Source organism: Lupinus angustifolius, chromosome LG08 (genome assembly GCF_001865875.1).
Source record: "Lupinus angustifolius cultivar Tanjil chromosome LG08, LupAngTanjil_v1.0, whole genome shotgun sequence".
Taxonomy (NCBI): Eukaryota; Viridiplantae; Streptophyta; class Magnoliopsida; order Fabales; family Fabaceae; genus Lupinus; species Lupinus angustifolius.
In genome coordinates this window covers 21,519,507-21,541,488 of record NC_032016.1, presented here as the reverse complement: position 1 = coordinate 21,541,488, position 21,982 = coordinate 21,519,507, and the positions used below count along the sequence as shown (strand labels likewise).

At 29.2% G+C, this 21,982-nt stretch overlaps 5 protein-coding genes across 5 annotated transcripts; 2 read left to right on the top strand and 3 right to left on the bottom strand.

Moving 5' to 3' along the window:
• Window positions 214-1,031, bottom strand: LOC109354010 (early nodulin-like protein 3). The gene is made up of 2 exons (XM_019596367.1): window positions 1,023-1,031; window positions 214-823 (listed from the first exon to the last, which is right to left on the bottom strand). Exons 1-2 carry the CDS (start codon window positions 1,029-1,031, stop codon window positions 266-268), a joined length of 567 nt encoding a protein of 188 aa, XP_019451912.1. The 3' UTR covers window positions 214-265.
• On the top strand, window positions 1,340-2,157 carry LOC109354009 (early nodulin-like protein 3). Its single transcript, XM_019596365.1, has 2 exons — window positions 1,340-1,348; window positions 1,548-2,157. Exons 1-2 carry the CDS (start codon window positions 1,340-1,342, stop codon window positions 2,103-2,105), a joined length of 567 nt encoding a protein of 188 aa, XP_019451910.1. The 3' UTR covers window positions 2,106-2,157.
• LOC109354008 (protein disulfide-isomerase 5-4-like) lies at window positions 4,347-7,413 on the bottom strand. The gene is made up of 8 exons (XM_019596364.1): window positions 7,407-7,413; window positions 7,251-7,305; window positions 7,073-7,148; window positions 6,786-6,929; window positions 5,721-5,942; window positions 5,102-5,254; window positions 4,937-5,014; window positions 4,347-4,855 (listed from the first exon to the last, which is right to left on the bottom strand). The coding sequence occupies exons 1-8, from the start codon at window positions 7,411-7,413 to the stop codon at window positions 4,775-4,777; spliced, it is 816 nt and encodes a 271-aa protein (XP_019451909.1). The 3' UTR covers window positions 4,347-4,774.
• Window positions 7,434-8,499, top strand: LOC109354007 (protein disulfide-isomerase 5-4-like). Its single transcript, XM_019596363.1, has 4 exons — window positions 7,434-7,448; window positions 7,592-7,744; window positions 7,832-7,909; window positions 7,991-8,499. The coding sequence occupies exons 1-4, from the start codon at window positions 7,434-7,436 to the stop codon at window positions 8,069-8,071; spliced, it is 327 nt and encodes a 108-aa protein (XP_019451908.1). The 3' UTR covers window positions 8,072-8,499.
• Window positions 10,689-14,657, bottom strand: LOC109355142 (early nodulin-like protein 3). Its single transcript, XM_019598113.1, has 2 exons — window positions 14,359-14,657; window positions 10,689-11,201 (listed from the first exon to the last, which is right to left on the bottom strand). The coding sequence occupies exons 1-2, from the start codon at window positions 14,561-14,563 to the stop codon at window positions 10,741-10,743; spliced, it is 666 nt and encodes a 221-aa protein (XP_019453658.1). The 5' UTR covers window positions 14,564-14,657; the 3' UTR covers window positions 10,689-10,740.

Sequence of the window (21,982 nt, the reverse complement as noted above, 5' to 3'; positions counted from 1 at the left end):
AAAAAGGTATATTTTATTTCATTTCAACATGTACAACATTTTTACATCATGAGCATGAGTCACACAAAAGGGTAAATACATTATTGCCAGCTTATTTTCAATCTTCACAAACAAATATTAAACACCACCCCAAGAGTCAAAGACCCAGTTCAATAGTACTGACCTCAAAGTATTGGAAACAAAGAACCCAAAAGAAAACAAAGAATTTACATAAGAAAAAAAACCAAAGTATAAAAATGATACCACCACTCATAACACACTTTAGTTAGAAAGATAAAAGTAAAAGTGAAGCCATGAATGTTCCAATAGATGCAGCATAATTGAAGAAGATTGAAGCAGCAGCATTAGGAGGAGGAGGTTCATAAACAGGAGCTGGTGATGGGTTTGACTCTACAATTCCTGAAGGTGGAGGAGATTGACCCTCTTGCTTATAAGGTGTTGGTGAAGGAGCATATGATTGTGGTGATGGTGGAGAAGCATTGCTTCTTTGGTTAGTGTTTGATGAGTTATGGTTGTTCCTATCAGCCAACACTATCACTGTTACCTTTTCATTTTTAAGACAATTGTCTTTGTTTCCACTTATGAAGAAGTGAGGTCCTGATTGGTTGAGTTTGATGACTGTGTGGCCATCATAGAATTTTGCATAAGGTGAACCAGTGTTGCAATTGGCATAGTCTTCATTCTTTACATAAAGTACTGAGTCTTGGCCAGATTGATAGTTGAATACTGCATCATGTGTAAAAATTTGATATTTTATGTCAGAACTTTCCTTTATATCATATTTGCTTGTTACAAAGTTTTGATATCTTAAAAACTTTAGGCACTAGATAATGCTGCTACCCTTTACAGAAGTATTGCATTGTGCAAGAACATGTATCTAAAAATAATAGTTTCTTACATAAGTTTCAGTTAGGAGGAAGAGGAAGATTTTCCACAAGGAATAATTTACCACTAGACCATTGAACCATCGGCCTTGTGGTATTTCTGAGATCGAGCCAAACGTTATACGACTAGACCAACACCTTGTTCATGATAACTTTATTAAAAAAAGCTAAAACTATATATACTTTGTAACAAAAAATTCATTAACCCATGTAGAAATATGTGTCATTCAATTTAGATCAAATTGAAATTCTTCAAACTGTTTCCCCCTCTCTAACCAAATTAAGATATATATATATATATATATATATATATATATCTTAATTTGGTTAGAGAGGGGGAAACAGTTTGAAGAATTTCAATTTGATCTAAATTGAATGACACATATTTCTACATGGGTTAATGAATTTTTTGTTACAAAGTATATATAGTTTTAGCTTTTTTTAATAAAGTTATCATGAACAAGGTGTTGGTCTAGTCGTATAACGTTTGGCTCGATCTCAGAAATACCACAAGGCCGATGGTTCAATGGTCTAGTGGTAAATTATTCCTTGTGGAAAATCTTCCTCTTCCTCCTAACTGAAACTTATGTAAGAAACTATTATTTTTAGATACATGTTCTTGCACAATGCAATACTTCTGTAAAGGGTAGCAGCATTATCTAGTGCCTAAAGTTTTTAAGATATCAAAACTTTGTAACAAGCAAATATGATATAAAGGAAAGTTCTGACATAAAATATCAAATTTTTACACATGATGCAGTATTCAACTATCAATCTGGCCAAGACTCAGTACTTTATGTAAAGAATGAAGACTATGCCAATTGCAACACTGGTTCACCTTATGCAAAATTCTATGATGGCCACACAGTCATCAAACTCAACCAATCAGGACCTCACTTCTTCATAAGTGGAAACAAAGACAATTGTCTTAAAAATGAAAAGGTAACAGTGATAGTGTTGGCTGATAGGAACAACCATAACTCATCAAACACTAACCAAAGAAGCAATGCTTCTCCACCATCACCACAATCATATGCTCCTTCACCAACACCTTATAAGCAAGAGGGTCAATCTCCTCCACCTTCAGGAATTGTAGAGTCAAACCCATCACCAGCTCCTGTTTATGAACCTCCTCCTCCTAATGCTGCTGCTTCAATCTTCTTCAATTATGCTGCATCTATTGGAACATTCATGGCTTCACTTTTACTTTTATCTTTCTAACTAAAGTGTGTTATGAGTGGTGGTATCATTTTTATACTTTGGTTTTTTTTCTTATGTAAATTCTTTGTTTTCTTTTGGGTTCTTTGTTTCCAATACTTTGAGGTCAGTACTATTGAACTGGGTCTTTGACTCTTGGGGTGGTGTTTAATATTTGTTTGTGAAGATTGAAAATAAGCTGGCAATAATGTATTTACCCTTTTGTGTGACTCATGCTCATGATGTAAAAATGTTGTACATGTTGAAATGAAATAAAATATACCTTTTTTAATGTGTAATGAGTCAATGTTATGGGAAGTTTTCTCAATGCTATTATTACATCAATACATGTATAATAATTAAAGATAAATAGTGAATGATAACAGTGTATAAAACTCATACACCGAGTTAATGTATAAATCATTTTCTCATAATTAAAATCAACAATCAAGCAATATTTAAACTCACATTTATATATGCTACTATTACTATACCTAAACACAAGCTATCGTGATACTTACTCACAATTACATAAATTTCTAAATGTTTCAATTTAGATGTTCAGAATGAAATGTTTTCTCTTCTTGTGTAAATATGTACATTTTTTTCCTATTGCAAGTAACTAACAGATGTTCTTTTTTCTTTTCTTTTTACTGGTACCCATATAGCAGATCTTAAACCAATGATGCATTGGTTTAATGGGTAAGAATTTGTTAAATTGCTATTATATTATGTCTAAGATTAGAATTATGAGAATAATATTTATTGGTAATAATAACCACAAATTCCAATAAATTAATTCTTTAATCATACGGCGTTGAACTTTTGATATACCATAAAAACCAATATCCTATATTAAAGTCGTCCAAAAAGAAATCTGAAATCAAATTAAACAAAAAGAATAGTGGTTAGGGCATACTTTTTTAGTGGGATAATGTTATTTAGTTTTTAGTTAAAAGGAGCAAGATCTTTCAAATACAGATAGACAAAAAATGTATGTTTTGTGTGAGTTTTATACAATTATTACTATATCATCCACTATTCATATTTAATTATTATTGAATCTAGTATAAATGAATAGTAGATAATGTTCTAATTATATATAAATTTTTGCCTTGATAGTATATAGATATTATAATATTTATCATTGTTTTGAGAGTTGTTGCTTAAAACCTCTTACCTCCATGAAACAAATCACTATCTCAAAATAACTCTATTCCTAAGTAATCAAATATTGACAAGTCTATTGATATTAACTTCAAAAAATTAATGTAATATTTATTTGATACATATTTATCAAAAATCTTATCGATAATATGTTAGACATATGAAAATAGGAAAGAAGATCTCAATTCTTAACTAAATAACATTATCCCACTAAAAAAGTATGCCCTAAACACTAATTTTGTTGTTTGTTTAAATTGATTTCCGTTTTCTTTTTGGACGATGTTGGTTTTTATGGTATATAATATAGTTTATACTGCAATGTGACTCTCATCTAAAAAATGTGAATAATTACAGACCTTTACCCACTTATTTAGAGGGTTGGAAACGAGTTGAACCGAGTCGAATCAGGGTTCAGCTCAGTTCAACTCGATAAGGATTAGCTCAATTTGAAACTCGACTCGATTTTGATACGAGTTATTTTTTTAGCTTGATTCGGTTAAAGTTCGCGAACTGTTTGGTTCAGTTCGAATGGTTCATTTGGACAACTCAAATAATTAATTAAAATTTGAAAAATACTTGAAAAGGTTTTATATATATAAATATAATCATTTTTATATATATAATAACAATAAATATAAAAAATAATATATGAATGATAATAAACATAAAATTTAATTTATATATATATATATATATATATATAAATCTATTGAACTAGTTCATAAACCTAACGAGTCAAACTATATTCAACTCAAGTTCGGCTTGTTTATTTAACGAGTTCAATTTCCATCTCAAGTTCAGCTCATTTGGTTCATGAACCAAGTTTATCGAGCTAAATAACGAATCGAATTTCAAACGAATACCGAGTTAGTTCAATTCATTGTCAGTCCTACTTATTTATAACATATGTTGCAAGATTCCTACTCCTCCATTAAAAACTTTGAATAAACTTTGACTAGCATAATGAACAATTTAGACACATAATTCTTTCGTGGATGGATTTTTCTTTATCATGGATAAATTTATCCTTTAATATTAAATTTGAGTACTTTCTTGGGAGCCTATAATTTTCATCACAAGGAACACTGCAGATAACAATTACTTATGCAATCCAACTCCTTTTGACCCAATAGCAAGGGCATTTTCCAATAGTAACTTCAAAAGAAAAGAAAACTATCATGTGAGCTAAGTTTAATCACAAGTCATCATTATCATCACTTTGGTCCTACTTTCACATTCAAAATTACACATCTAGCTACAAAATAGAAAGGAAAAAATATATAAAAACTCAGCCCCAAAAGCAACAAGAAATTAATGGAGGCATATATATCACATGTATCACAAAGCTTGTTCATTATCCTGTAATGATGATCATTGATTCATTATACTGAAGTAACAACTATAAAATGTATTTCTATGATTTATAGTATGCCTATAGTTCAGAGAAGAAACTGCTACAAAACCTCTGTAGTGAAAACAGGTATAGCAAAATCTAAAGCCCTAAGCTAGACAAAATTTTCAGCCCATCAAAAGTTTTTGCCAAGCTCAACCTTTTTTTTAATAACTTTAATAGTGTTGTGCAGAATTGAGTCCAAAATTCCAGCTACCTGAAATTACAGAAAAGACTTGTCAACAATATAATAATTTAACAGTAGAAGCAAATATTTGGAATAACAGCAAATACAAACCGTGAAAACACCCCCAATAATAGCGCAGACATTTGTGATAAAATGTGAAAAAGACTTCTGGTTTTCTGTTATTGAGACCTGCTCATAAAACAAACATTGTAAACCCAATCTTTTTACTAAACATGGTGCAAAAACTTAATCAAATCTTAACCTCCATATACAGACCTGCATGGGGGAGAGCTCAAGATGAAATTTTGCTACCGGAATGTCAACACTGTGTGCCACACTACTGTGCGCTGTGTACTCGTATTCCTCAACTAATCTAGAACCTGTTTTACTTATAACCTCTGTTTTAACTACCTGGATATAATGCTCTATCTGCAGACAGATATCAGATGAATGTATAACATTTTGGTTAGAATAAATATTCCATATATTTTCTATCAAAATACAATAAATCTCCAAATGTCAGATATGATCATGACTTAGTAGCTATCAGCATCCATACAGAAAGAAATAACCATGATCACTGTCATCTAATGATAACAGACTATCTATGAGAAGTATTTTTTATCTCAGTGGAGACGAAAAGCGTGTAACAAATGAGTGAAGAATTAAATGATTTCCTTTGTTTTGTTACTTCTTTGCTGGGTGTTTCAAACAGATATTAGGGGGAAAATAGATATGATAATCCAAAAAAAAATTGGTGCAAACACTTGGTGCAACTTAAAGAGTGATATGAAGCATATGTGCTTTACAAGAAAAGGAAAAAAGAACCATGTCCATGCCAAAGTCAAATAGTAATGTTGGCCCTAAATTAGTTTTTTATAAATATTAAACTTACAGTAATATTTCCTTCTAAATCACGAGTATTGATGAATGACCGGCCTTTCAGCCTGTCATGGCTGCTACCTATGTAAGGCAACAAGATGTTCACATCATGCATAGTCTTAGGTGTTATGCTCCTTCCGAAATACAGATGGTTTATGACATGTGACATGTTCATTTGAGAAGCATCAAAGGAATGAGCATCGGACCTAGCTGAGATGATCAGTTCCCCAGGAACCTGCAGAGTGTGAAACAGCTTATATTTTAAAACCATATATTTAAAATCTAGGAAAATAAATTATGAACAGAATGGCACTTTCCTCTCTTTATTTATTTCAGTGATTTTAGTATTAGCAACCGAATCCTATACTAAATCAACAGAAATATTTTATTTATGGGAAAAGTGCATAAAGCCTCCATAAACTTTATATCTTTTGCAAGTAGCCACCATAAACTAGTTTTTCTTCCTAATTGCCCCTTAAACTTTATCAATTGATAAAATTGGTTTATGTATAAGTATATTGTTAAATTACTCATAGACAACAAGGAAATCGCTGCAATTAGATTCACAACAGTAACAACGCAACAATGCAGGTTAGCCAACATTGATATCCAAAGGAAATCACCATCAAAATACATTATTGATTGAGAAGAAGAGAATAAATAAATTTCAGAGTTAAAAGGTGATTAATACAATAATATTTTTATATACAAATATAAAATAAAATAATAATGACCTAAGAGTCGAGAATAAAAAAATACATGAATTAGAATTTTTCATTGTTATTAATTTAAAATCATCTTTATGCAGGAACCAATCTCACCAATAGTTAATGTTTAAGGCGTAATTAGGAAGAAAAATAGTTCACGGTGGCTTCTTGCAAAAAACATAAAGTTTAAAGTGTTTTTATGGACTTTTCCCTTTATTTATTTTTAAAACAAGTTAGCAAATGTATCAGTTACTTCCAGAGCAGCTTAGGACATCTTAATTCATAATCACATCTGAAAACTACGAAAAAAACTTTTAAAAAAATCTATAAATTAGAGTTGAAGATTAAACTGCAACCATTTGGGAGTTTACCTTTTTCACACGCACATGTCCCTCAACTCTACATCCACCTGTTGTTGGTGCTTGTCTCTTTGTTTTATTTGCTGCAGTGGATTTATCCTCCAAAGCTGGCTTCTGAGGTTCTGTATGGAGAGATATGACCAAATTCTCCAACATCTGCATTAGAGAAACTTGTCAGCCTGTTGCACTCTTTGGTGGTAAAGAAGTAAGAGGTAATTACATCTAAAAACATAAATTAGTCTATTTTTAAATTAAAATTGATGCAAATAATGTTAATTTAAATTAAATATAGCATGAACCTTGACTAGGCTTTCTGTATCACGATCTCCATAATAGGACTCATGTTCGTGCCCATGCTCAGTTCTGAAATAAAAACTAATTTAGGGCCAACATTACTATTTGACTTTGGCATGGACATGGTTCTTTTTTCCTTTTCTTGTAAAGCACATATGCTTCATATCACTCTTTAAGTTGCACCAAGTGTTTGCACCAATTTTTTTTTGGATTATCATATCTATTTTCCCCCTAATATCTGTTTGAAACACCCAGCAAAGAAGTAACAAAACAAAGGAAATCATTTAATTCTTCACTCATTTGTTACACGCTTTTCGTCTCCACTGAGATAAAAAATACTTCTCATAGATAGTCTGTTATCATTAGATGACAGTGATCATGGTTATTTCTTTCTGTATGGATGCTGATAGCTACTAAGTCATGATCATATCTGACATTTGGAGATTTATTGTATTTTGATAGAAAATATATGGAATATTTATTCTAACCAAAATGTTATACATTCATCTGATATCTGTCTGCAGATAGAGCATTATATCCAGGTAGTTAAAACAGAGGTTATAAGTAAAACAGGTTCTAGATTAGTTGAGGAATACGAGTACACAGCGCACAGTAGTGTGGCACACAGTGTTGACATTCCGGTAGCAAAATTTCATCTTGAGCTCTCCCCCATGCAGGTCTGTATATGGAGGTTAAGATTTGATTAAGTTTTTGCACCATGTTTAGTAAAAAGATTGGGTTTACAATGTTTGTTTTATGAGCAGGTCTCAATAACAGAAAACCAGAAGTCTTTTTCACATTTTATCACAAATGTCTGCGCTATTATTGGGGGTGTTTTCACGGTTTGTATTTGCTGTTATTCCAAATATTTGCTTCTACTGTTAAATTATTATATTGTTGACAAGTCTTTTCTGTAATTTCAGGTAGCTGGAATTTTGGACTCAATTCTGCACAACACTATTAAAGTTATTAAAAAAAAGGTTGAGCTTGGCAAAAACTTTTGATGGGCTGAAAATTTTGTCTAGCTTAGGGCTTTAGATTTTGCTATACCTGTTTTCACTACAGAGGTTTTGTAGCAGTTTCTTCTCTGAACTATAGGCATACTATAAATCATAGAAATACATTTTATAGTTGTTACTTCAGTATAATGAATCAATGATCATCATTACAGGATAATGAACAAGCTTTGTGATACATGTGATATATATGCCTCCATTAATTTCTTGTTGCTTTTGGGGCTGAGTTTTTATATATTTTTTCCTTTCTATTTTGTAGCTAGATGTGTAATTTTGAATGTGAAAGTAGGACCAAAGTGATGATAATGATGACTTGTGATTAAACTTAGCTCACATGATAGTTTTCTTTTCTTTTGAAGTTACTATTGGAAAATGCCCTTGCTATTGGGTCAAAAGGAGTTGGATTGCATAAGTAATTGTTATCTGCAGTGTTCCTTGTGATGAAAATTATAGGCTCCCAAGAAAGTACTCAAATTTAATATTAAAGGATAAATTTATCCATGATAAAGAAAAATCCATCCACGAAAGAATTATGTGTCTAAATTGTTCATTATGCTAGTCAAAGTTTATTCAAAGTTTTTAATGGAGGAGTAGGAATCTTGCAACATATGTTATAAATAAGTAGGACTGACAATGAATTGAACTAACTCGGTATTCGTTTGAAATTCGATTCGTTATTTAGCTCGATAAACTTGGTTCATGAACCAAATGAGCTGAACTTGAGATGGAAATTGAACTCGTTAAATAAACAAGCCGAACTTGAGTTGAATATAGTTTGACTCGTTAGGTTTATGAACTAGTTCAATAGATTTATATATATATATATATATATATATAAATTAAATTTTATGTTTATTATCATTCATATATTATTTTTTATATTTATTGTTATTATATATATAAAAATGATTATATTTATATATATAAAACCTTTTCAAGTATTTTTCAAATTTTAATTAATTATTTGAGTTGTCCAAATGAACCATTCGAACTGAACCAAACAGTTCGCGAACTTTAACCGAATCAAGCTAAAAAAATAACTCGTATCAAAATCGAGTCGAGTTTCAAATTGAGCTAATCCTTATCGAGTTGAACTGAGCTGAACCCTGATTCGACTCGGTTCAACTCGTTTCCAACCCTCTAAATAAGTGGGTAAAGGTCTGTAATTATTCACATTTTTTAGATGAGAGTCACATTGCAGTATAAACTATATTATATACCATAAAAACCAACATCGTCCAAAAAGAAAACGGAAATCAATTTAAACAAACAACAAAATTAGTGTTTAGGGCATACTTTTTTAGTGGGATAATGTTATTTAGTTAAGAATTGAGATCTTCTTTCCTATTTTCATATGTCTAACATATTATCGATAAGATTTTTGATAAATATGTATCAAATAAATATTACATTAATTTTTTGAAGTTAATATCAATAGACTTGTCAATATTTGATTACTTAGGAATAGAGTTATTTTGAGATAGTGATTTGTTTCATGGAGGTAAGAGGTTTTAAGCAACAACTCTCAAAACAATGATAAATATTATAATATCTATATACTATCAAGGCAAAAATTTATATATAATTAGAACATTATCTACTATTCATTTATACTAGATTCAATAATAATTAAATATGAATAGTGGATGATATAGTAATAATTGTATAAAACTCACACAAAACATACATTTTTTGTCTATCTGTATTTGAAAGATCTTGCTCCTTTTAACTAAAAACTAAATAACATTATCCCACTAAAAAAGTATGCCCTAACCACTATTCTTTTTGTTTAATTTGATTTCAGATTTCTTTTTGGACGACTTTAATATAGGATATTGGTTTTTATGGTATATCAAAAGTTCAACGCCGTATGATTAAAGAATTAATTTATTGGAATTTGTGGTTATTATTACCAATAAATATTATTCTCATAATTCTAATCTTAGACATAATATAATAGCAATTTAACAAATTCTTACCCATTAAACCAATGCATCATTGGTTTAAGATCTGCTATATGGGTACCAGTAAAAAGAAAAGAAAAAAGAACATCTGTTAGTTACTTGCAATAGGAAAAAAATGTACATATTTACACAAGAAGAGAAAACATTTCATTCTGAACATCTAAATTGAAACATTTAGAAATTTATGTAATTGTGAGTAAGTATCACGATAGCTTGTGTTTAGGTATAGTAATAGTAGCATATATAAATGTGAGTTTAAATATTGCTTGATTGTTGATTTTAATTATGAGAAAATGATTTATACATTAACTCGGTGTATGAGTTTTATACACTGTTATCATTCACTATTTATCTTTAATTATTATACATGTATTGATGTAATAATAGCATTGAGAAAACTTCCCATAACATTGACTCATTACACATTAAAAAAGGTATATTTTATTTCATTTCAACATGTACAACATTTTTACATCATGAGCATGAGTCACACAAAAGGGTAAATACATTATTGCCAGCTTATTTTCAATCTTCACAAACAAATATTAAACACCACCCCAAGAGTCAAAGACCCAGTTCAATAGTACTGACCTCAAAGTATTGGAAACAAAGAACCCAAAAGAAAACAAAGAATTTACATAAGAAAAAAAACCAAAGTATAAAAATGATACCACCACTCATAACACACTTTAGTTAGAAAGATAAAAGTAAAAGTGAAGCCATGAATGTTCCAATAGATGCAGCATAATTGAAGAAGATTGAAGCAGCAGCATTAGGAGGAGGAGGTTCATAAACAGGAGCTGGTGATGGGTTTGACTCTACAATTCCTGAAGGTGGAGGAGATTGACCCTCTTGCTTATAAGGTGTTGGTGAAGGAGCATATGATTGTGGTGATGGTGGAGAAGCATTGCTTCTTTGGTTAGTGTTTGATGAGTTATGGTTGTTCCTATCAGCCAACACTATCACTGTTACCTTTTCATTTTTAAGACAATTGTCTTTGTTTCCACTTATGAAGAAGTGAGGTCCTGATTGGTTGAGTTTGATGACTGTGTGGCCATCATAGAATTTTGCATAAGGTGAACCAGTGTTGCAATTGGCATAGTCTTCATTCTTTACATAAAGTACTGAGTCTTGGCCAGATTGATAGTTGAATACTGCATCATGTGTAAAAATTTGATATTTTATGTCAGAACTTTCCTTTATATCATATTTGCTTGTTACAAAGTTTTGATATCTTAAAAACTTTAGGCACTAGATAATGCTGCTACCCTTTACAGAAGTATTGCATTGTGCAAGAACATGTATCTAAAAATAATAGTTTCTTACATAAGTTTCAGTTAGGAGGAAGAGGAAGATTTTCCACAAGGAATAATTTACCACTAGACCATTGAACCATCGGCCTTGTGGTATTTCTGAGATCGAGCCAAACGTTATACGACTAGACCAACACCTTGTTCATGATAACTTTATTAAAAAAAGCTAAAACTATATATACTTTGTAACAAAAAATTCATTAACCCATGTAGAAATATGTGTCATTCAATTTAGATCAAATTGAAATTCTTCAAACTGTTTCCCCCTCTCTAACCAAATTAAGATATATATATATATATATATATATATATATATCTTAATTTGGTTAGAGAGGGGGAAACAGTTTGAAGAATTTCAATTTGATCTAAATTGAATGACACATATTTCTACATGGGTTAATGAATTTTTTGTTACAAAGTATATATAGTTTTAGCTTTTTTTAATAAAGTTATCATGAACAAGGTGTTGGTCTAGTCGTATAACGTTTGGCTCGATCTCAGAAATACCACAAGGCCGATGGTTCAATGGTCTAGTGGTAAATTATTCCTTGTGGAAAATCTTCCTCTTCCTCCTAACTGAAACTTATGTAAGAAACTATTATTTTTAGATACATGTTCTTGCACAATGCAATACTTCTGTAAAGGGTAGCAGCATTATCTAGTGCCTAAAGTTTTTAAGATATCAAAACTTTGTAACAAGCAAATATGATATAAAGGAAAGTTCTGACATAAAATATCAAATTTTTACACATGATGCAGTATTCAACTATCAATCTGGCCAAGACTCAGTACTTTATGTAAAGAATGAAGACTATGCCAATTGCAACACTGGTTCACCTTATGCAAAATTCTATGATGGCCACACAGTCATCAAACTCAACCAATCAGGACCTCACTTCTTCATAAGTGGAAACAAAGACAATTGTCTTAAAAATGAAAAGGTAACAGTGATAGTGTTGGCTGATAGGAACAACCATAACTCATCAAACACTAACCAAAGAAGCAATGCTTCTCCACCATCACCACAATCATATGCTCCTTCACCAACACCTTATAAGCAAGAGGGTCAATCTCCTCCACCTTCAGGAATTGTAGAGTCAAACCCATCACCAGCTCCTGTTTATGAACCTCCTCCTCCTAATGCTGCTGCTTCAATCTTCTTCAATTATGCTGCATCTATTGGAACATTCATGGCTTCACTTTTACTTTTATCTTTCTAACTAAAGTGTGTTATGAGTGGTGGTATCATTTTTATACTTTGGTTTTTTTTCTTATGTAAATTCTTTGTTTTCTTTTGGGTTCTTTGTTTCCAATACTTTGAGGTCAGTACTATTGAACTGGGTCTTTGACTCTTGGGGTGGTGTTTAATATTTGTTTGTGAAGATTGAAAATAAGCTGGCAATAATGTATTTACCCTTTTGTGTGACTCATGCTCATGATGTAAAAATGTTGTACATGTTGAAATGAAATAAAATATACCTTTTTTAATGTGTAATGAGTCAATGTTATGGGAAGTTTTCTCAATGCTATTATTACATCAATACATGTATAATAATTAAAGATAAATAGTGAATGATAACAGTGTATAAAACTCATACACCGAGTTAATGTATAAATCATTTTCTCATAATTAAAATCAACAATCAAGCAATATTTAAACTCACATTTATATATGCTACTATTACTATACCTAAACACAAGCTATCGTGATACTTACTCACAATTACATAAATTTCTAAATGTTTCAATTTAGATGTTCAGAATGAAATGTTTTCTCTTCTTGTGTAAATATGTACATTTTTTTCCTATTGCAAGTAACTAACAGATGTTCTTTTTTCTTTTCTTTTTACTGGTACCCATATAGCAGATCTTAAACCAATGATGCATTGGTTTAATGGGTAAGAATTTGTTAAATTGCTATTATATTATGTCTAAGATTAGAATTATGAGAATAATATTTATTGGTAATAATAACCACAAATTCCAATAAATTAATTCTTTAATCATACGGCGTTGAACTTTTGATATACCATAAAAACCAATATCCTATATTAAAGTCGTCCAAAAAGAAATCTGAAATCAAATTAAACAAAAAGAATAGTGGTTAGGGCATACTTTTTTAGTGGGATAATGTTATTTAGTTTTTAGTTAAAAGGAGCAAGATCTTTCAAATACAGATAGACAAAAAATGTATGTTTTGTGTGAGTTTTATACAATTATTACTATATCATCCACTATTCATATTTAATTATTATTGAATCTAGTATAAATGAATAGTAGATAATGTTCTAATTATATATAAATTTTTGCCTTGATAGTATATAGATATTATAATATTTATCATTGTTTTGAGAGTTGTTGCTTAAAACCTCTTACCTCCATGAAACAAATCACTATCTCAAAATAACTCTATTCCTAAGTAATCAAATATTGACAAGTCTATTGATATTAACTTCAAAAAATTAATGTAATATTTATTTGATACATATTTATCAAAAATCTTATCGATAATATGTTAGACATATGAAAATAGGAAAGAAGATCTCAATTCTTAACTAAATAACATTATCCCACTAAAAAAGTATGCCCTAAACACTAATTTTGTTGTTTGTTTAAATTGATTTCCGTTTTCTTTTTGGACGATGTTGGTTTTTATGGTATATAATATAGTTTATACTGCAATGTGACTCTCATCTAAAAAATGTGAATAATTACAGACCTTTACCCACTTATTTAGAGGGTTGGAAACGAGTTGAACCGAGTCGAATCAGGGTTCAGCTCAGTTCAACTCGATAAGGATTAGCTCAATTTGAAACTCGACTCGATTTTGATACGAGTTATTTTTTTAGCTTGATTCGGTTAAAGTTCGCGAACTGTTTGGTTCAGTTCGAATGGTTCATTTGGACAACTCAAATAATTAATTAAAATTTGAAAAATACTTGAAAAGGTTTTATATATATAAATATAATCATTTTTATATATATAATTAAGAACTCACCAATGGAATCTCCTATTTGAAAACGGCTTTTTTCTGCCCATTGATTGAAAGGATTATAATTGGGATCACTTGGAACACTCCATCCCTTTTGACCCCCAACTATAAATTCATAGCCAGCAGCACCCTTATGCACCAAAAACAAGACACATAATAACCAGCCCAAGGCATGGACCACTATATTAGATCTTAAAATGAAGGTGGCCATGGAAAACTATAAGATTACTGAGAAAATTAGAAGGGAAAGTGGGTATTGCAATTAAATTCCAACCAAATAATAGAAATGTTAAAACTAGTGGGATGACAAAAACTGAACCATCTTAAGGGTTTATATAGGTGTGAGTTACATGGAAACTTTACAAACTGTGGCATGGAAGCTTTTGCAACCTTTTATTATTCTCCCCTCTATTTGGGTTTACTTTGATTCTGGTGCAAAGCATGGCATAACTTAGTTAATATGGAATTGTATTTTATTTTTTTATTATTCTCACCTTAATAGGGTAGAGCTCTTTTTGAATCTTTGATATAACTTGGTATGTGGGTTTGTGCTCATTTTTATTAAGAATATTCATGTCTTGTGGTAAGGGGCTAAACTAGCTAAGCTTACCTGTTTCATATATGAAAGTGTATCTTTCCTGTTACTGGAGGATCCAATACCAAATAAAATTATGATATGTGGCTTTAAAAAGATTTGAATGATGTAGATTTTAAAATATTTTTAAACAAAAAATATTATAAATGATGAAATTAAATATGGACCTCACATTCTAATACTGGACCCTCCAGTATCTCAGCCCTTTATATATTTTTCCTTTAAGGTCGTATTGAAATTGAATTTTAAAAGGAAAAAAAATGAAAATAAAAGCTTCAAAGTGTTGATTACACAAACATATTTTATTACTCTTAATTATTTCTTTATCCTTCGCTTTTCTCTAAAATTCAACTTATAAATATACATTTAAAGTTTTATTTTATTTTTTGGGAGGAAAAATGATGATTGATGTGTCTTCATTATATTTTATGCTTGACCTATAAGTTATTATATATTAATACTATACTATCATTTTTTTTTGTTTCCATAGACCACTTTTGCTCAACCTTAACCTTCAAGATCTACTTTAAGATTTAATCCTGAACTGATAAATTTCATCTACTTTTTTCAGCAATGAATTTTACCAAGGATTAAGGTTATCAATGATCATTCTGCAACTTCTTTATTTGGTCAAAAAGTAAAAAGTACAACATCCTATACATATCTCTCCTTTCTTTTCCAATTAAGTGTAGAGGCTAAGAGTATAAACAGTAACATTACACTTCACTAAATGGGAGTGGAAGTTTTCATTTCCAATACCAACTCTAAAGGCTTTGCAAGGTTTGATTACTAGAATGTTTTAAAAAAATAAGCATTTGTCCTTAGCATATAGTTAGTTAATAAATTAACTTTTAAGAAATTAGATTAGGAGCTCAATTTTTTTGTTAGAATGCATGGAGAGATGAGGGAATAAGATATGCGGGGAACAAAGATGAATAATAAATGTATATTTGGATAAAAGTATTACATAATTAATTGTATTTCATATAAGGGTAGGAGCTATATATAGCTAAGGGTGTATTTAGGGATGGGGAACCAAGAGCCTAGCCACTCCCTCTTCAATATATTATAATTTTTCTCTACTATTTAACCACAACTTAAATCATAGCAAATTGTTAAAAACACTCGTGGCTATTTAACCTTTGACCCACAAAAAATCCTTATCTATTGACCACACCTTTTGGAGCAACCGTGATCATTTAACCACGGTTTTGCTATGGTTTTTTAAGTAGTTTGCTACGGTTTTAAACATTAATCATGCCCATATATTTTTTCTTCTTCATGTTTTTAACATTTTGCCACGGTTTATACCATAACTAAGTTACATTAATTCGATCCCTCCTTCATATCCTTAGGTGGTAACATGTTTGGTTCTGAGTGGAGATAAACATTGGAACTGAAATAATTTGTTTAATCCTATAACTAGATATGGATTAATTCGATTCGGTTTACCCACTTACAAATTTAAATAATCTTACAAAATTATATAATCCTGAAAAATGTTTTATAAAAATTGCCAGAACAATGAAGATTACGTTAAGGGAATTAGCTTTGCTTGTTATTTTATTATTGGAATTAGAAAGAAATTGAAATTTTGTTCATATATATAATTTAAACGTAAAAAAGAAGATAAGACATAAATATCAATAATATTTATTATGAATACCAACTATCAATGGGGAAATAGTACATAAATCTTAGATAAATAGGAAAATAAGAAACAAGAATATAAATATAAGCTTCTAATGCATCATTTATTGAGCTTATTATTAATAGAATCAATTATTTGATATGTAATAGTTGGTGTATTTAAGATAACCCAACTTCCTCAATTATTAAAAAAATTGACATAAGCAATTTCATTTGGACTCCTTCTATTGTAGTTGTTGATAGCCTCATAGCCAAATTTGCCACTGAATTCTTCATATGCTGTAGTACTCTCTCCCTTCACTTTTATTGTATCACCCATGTCACGATATTCATATCCACTAACTGAGACAATAAAGGAATTAGATGATCAACATATATACACAGATTTAAAGATAAAAAAAATATTTAATAATAAATAATAACTTTATCAATCAAGATAATTACCAAAGATACTCATTAGAATGCATCTGAAAAAGGTAAAACATAATTTACATATTCTGAACCATAGTTTGGGGTCGTCACATCCTAAAGTTTTTGAAAATAGTATATCATTTAGAGGTATTGGGAAAATAGTATGTGCACTTAGAGTTTGCAATTTCAAGAAAAATATATTATGTTAAATTATATACACATAGAATTGCATAATATATAAAGCTTATGATAAAAGCTAGACAAAATTAATTAAGTGATTCACAGAATGTAAACTCTTCGATGAGTAACCCTTTATATACATACACAAATATCATATATAGTAAAAGACTAAGATTAATAGTTATTTTAATGTCACATAATCATTTTTTTAATACAAATGTCACATAATCATTTAAAAATGCAATATAATTAACCATAATGCTGAAAAATATATTCTTCTCACCTTGCACAAATTGTATGACTTCATTTTTTGTGACCCCCTCCATGATTTCTATCTCCATAGTGAAAAACTGAATGAATTAAATAATGAAAAATAATTTAGGATGTACCATTCTGAATCATCAGAAACTACATGTTAATCACATTCTTATAAAAAATAAGTAAAAAAAGGTAAAATTATATCCTTAGCAAATAATGAAATAACTAACGGGAGGAGTGTTGAAAGTTTTGCTAAACTCGCGAGGAGAATCCCCACGAGAATCACCAAGAGAATCGCCACGAGAATCCCCACGAGAATCACCACGAGAACAACACACATTTTTCTTGAAAAAACGAAGCATATTTGAGACTCAGCTTTAGTACTTTCTTTCTTTTACAAGATGAATTGTATGTTGTATATAATTTTTTGTGACTTTGTTTGTTGTGCTTTTGTCCAATATATATAATATAATTTTACATGTTAATTTTGTATCTTCCTTGTTATTGGATCGTTAAATTTGAATCATATCTTCATTAATTCCATAGTTGGTACTAGAACCAAATGAATTTTTGGAAACAATTGATGCTTTATAAATTAAGATAATTATAAATTTGAGTTTCTAAATCAGGTTAGTGGAAATATTTAAGAAGATTAGAAGTTAAATTAAAAACTAGAAGTTTGAAGTGTGAATGATATACATATATACACTACTTTATAGAATTAATACTAAATTAGGTTGACAAATATCACAAAAAAAATAAATAACACACTCTATGTGTATTGCTTTCATGGTCCATGCATTTTTTTAGTTATAAATATTAGTAGATAGAGTGTTCTACTTAATTTTTGTAACATTATTAGACTCATTTTGTTAGTGTTTTCTTGTACATGTATATGTGTGATGGTAATTTATATTAATTCAATTAGGAAAATTATCCTGAATAGAGATCCTCTTGCTCAATCCCCAGCCTAAAAGTAAACAGATTAAAAAAATAAACTAAGATAGGAAGTAACAGTGGAATGCACGAAGATCTCATTCAAACTTTAACTTTTAATTTAGTTCAAATATTATAGAATTGGATTAAAAATATTTAATATATCCTCATCTAAAATATAATTTGTATATAATATACAATTTATCCTTATCTTTAATTCAAATATTAGAGATTTGAAGTAAAAATATTTACTTGATCCTCATAATCTTCACTTTTATTCTTTTTACTTTAATCTTTAAGTTTGCCATTGGAATATGAATTAGAAATTTTAAAATTTTCTTAATCTTATCTCAAATTAGAAAACATCAACGTTTCCTAAAAATATCTTAATCCAATAGTCTCTATAAAATGCTCCAAATTAGATATCTTAAAACCATGATTAAAATATAGAAATTGGAAGTAAAGTAGAATGAATGGAAATATCATTGTGATAGTATAATGGATGGAGATATCATTCAAATTTAAATCATTAAGTTTTTAAGTTTTTTTTTTAAATCATAAAGATTTACTTTATATTTGAATTAGATTTGTTAAAATCATTTAAAAATATTAAAAAAAGGAAATAAAAATGCTATGAATACAAATACCATTTACATTTGAAACTTTGAATTTTCAAATTGTCTCCAAATATGAAAGATTCTAATTTAATCACGAATTAGAAAATTAAGTTTATCATAATATTTCAAAGTAATAAAACATCAATAACTTTTAAAAGAAAATATAGAAATCCAATAGTTTCTAAAAAATAATTGAACTAGAAATCTTAATATATTTTTAAAAGGATATTGAAAAAGAATTTGACAAGGGAATGAAGGTATCATTATAAATCTTAATGATTTTGAATTTAAATATAAAAAAATAGAAAATAGCTATGCCATGAATGAAGATATATCATTAACATTCAAATATTTCGGTTTTTAATCTATTTTAAAAAATTTAAATCTAAATATTAATTAGAAATCATAATTTTATGCTAAATTTAAATTTTAAAACCTTTCTTTAGAAAATAAAACCTATAAAGTAATGGTATAAAATTTCAATTAGCAAAGTTATTATTTTAATACACAATGAGAAGATGTTAATATATTTTTCATATGTAATCGATTCTCGAGTTCAAAACTTTTTTCAAAGACCATGTTTTTCAATTTAGCCATATAAAAGAGAGTTCTCTAAATTTTAATTGTAAAAAACATAGTAACATCTCCGAATCATTTGAGAAATGTCATAATTGTGCTCTACCTCTTTTTAAGTCGTGTAGCTGATAATACATCAGTAATCACATTGCTACACAAACCAATTATGAAAATCTAAGAATGTAATTTTAAGACATTCAAATAATTCCATTTTTTTATATGCTAATAGTCTTGATTCATGTATGTTGTTTTATGGTGATAATCTATGTTAGAATGAATTTATTCCTTAATTGTGTCACTTCTATAGAAAATAAAGGATGATTTACCACACTATATATAACTTCCTATATTTTACATTGAGACTTGCAACATTTTTTGAAGCAATAGTTAAACATTATATCTATATAACATAATGGAGCATCATGCATTCTTGTAAAAAAAATCATCTTTGACATAGTCTTTTAAAAAATTTCAACATTTGAATGGAGAGTACCGTTTAAGCATAAAAGTAAATGACATGCTCTATATCTTACACCATATTATGTGGTTGAACCTCTATATTTTTAACAAGATATGTTAATATATATTGGGCTTACTAATATTAGTCAACCTCATTTTATGAAGGGATTAGTAATGTAAATCTAAAAATGGATAAAAATATATTCATTTACTTCAAAAAAAGATTTTTGTTGTCATTTACTAAAATAGCTTTTGAGAACACATTTTTTAAGTAAGTAGAGATGTTTATCTACTTTGTTGGATAAACATAACTTTTGACATTTTGGTCATCTTGAGAATCTCGAACTGGCTGGTTCGACCGATTTAACTATGAACCGGACATCTAACTAGTTTGAGCCTCTCATCTAACCGGTTTTGCATCAAAATTTGGTTGACTCGGTTAGTTTAAGCCTAAAACTGATGACTCGAATGGTCGAACAGGATGGACCGATCGAGTAATCAAAAAAATGATAAATACAACCAAATCAATGTCGTTTTCAATGAAAAATCAAGTACTTTTAACTTATTTGTAATCATGTTTGTCATTTATTAACTTATGTTATAGCAAAATCTTCATTATTTAATTAAATTTTAAATTTATTGTACATTTTTGTTGTAGTTAAAGCAAAATTTATATATTGTTTGATGATGTTTTCAATTTATTTGTGTCATTTTATAGATGTAAAATCTTCTTTGTTGATTGTTTAATGAGGTATGCTAATGTTTTTAAATTTTCAGTATACAATTATTAAATGTTGTTATGTAGTATTATGAATTTTCTAGAATTTTTAATGTAAATCAAGTTAACCGATTCAACATTGACCCACTGGTTAGACAACTGACTCATTGACTCAGTACCCTGATTGGATCATTAATCGGTCCGAATTTAATAACACTACTTATACCACTAGATCAACTATACAACCATAATTTAAATCATCATGTGTGAGTAGGCAGACTAATCCACATGAATTCTTGAAATAACAAAAAAAAAAAATGATAGCATAAGCAAGTCTCATGTGGTCTTTCAAGAAGATAACACATTTTTCCAGTCAACAAAAGACTTCCACTAATGGTTCTTATGACTGGCCTTTCCATTTCATCAAGAATTCCATTTAATTCCAATCAACTTCAGCAACAAAAAAAGTGGCCCGTTAAAATAGTTCTATTGATCAATTATTTCTTTGAGCATCAAAACTTTTTATTCCTGATTTCATTATTATAAAGGAGCTATTAAATATTTTTATGGTGTAAGCATATTGATTGAGAAATTCTAATCACACAGTAATTTCTCAAATGTTATAATACCAAAACTCATGCTTATTATATTTGTTCATTCAATTGCATATAATTCAACAAAGGTCGTGATAAATGCTCAATGGATGTAAAATAAAAAGTTCAGATTCTATATAATAAAGACTGATATGAGAAAACATGCTCATTTTACAAAGGGGAAATCAATAGTGAGACAATAATGAACATGAGCAACATGAATACACGAGATACTATTTGAATATCTTGCATGCATGCTTAGAATTAATCTTTTGATCACGATGAGTGCCTCCATTTTAACGTGGATTAAAGAAGCTTGTGTGTTATATAGTATTCCCTTTACAATGTAAAATTACACTATATATATTGGACAAGTATGCAACACACAAAATCACACAAAAAGTATAGGAAATAAAAATCATATTCTAAAGAAAAGAAGGAACTGAAAACACAAAGTCTTAAGTATGTTTAGCTGTTTCCAAGGAAGTTCTGGTTCTCGTAATCCTAGCAAATTCAAAACTCCCCCGGTAAGTTATTTCATTATTTTCTATTAATATAGTTAAGCCTTTTTCAATGTTTTTATTTTTTTATTAAATTCTTAAAAACACACACACACACATATATATATATATATATA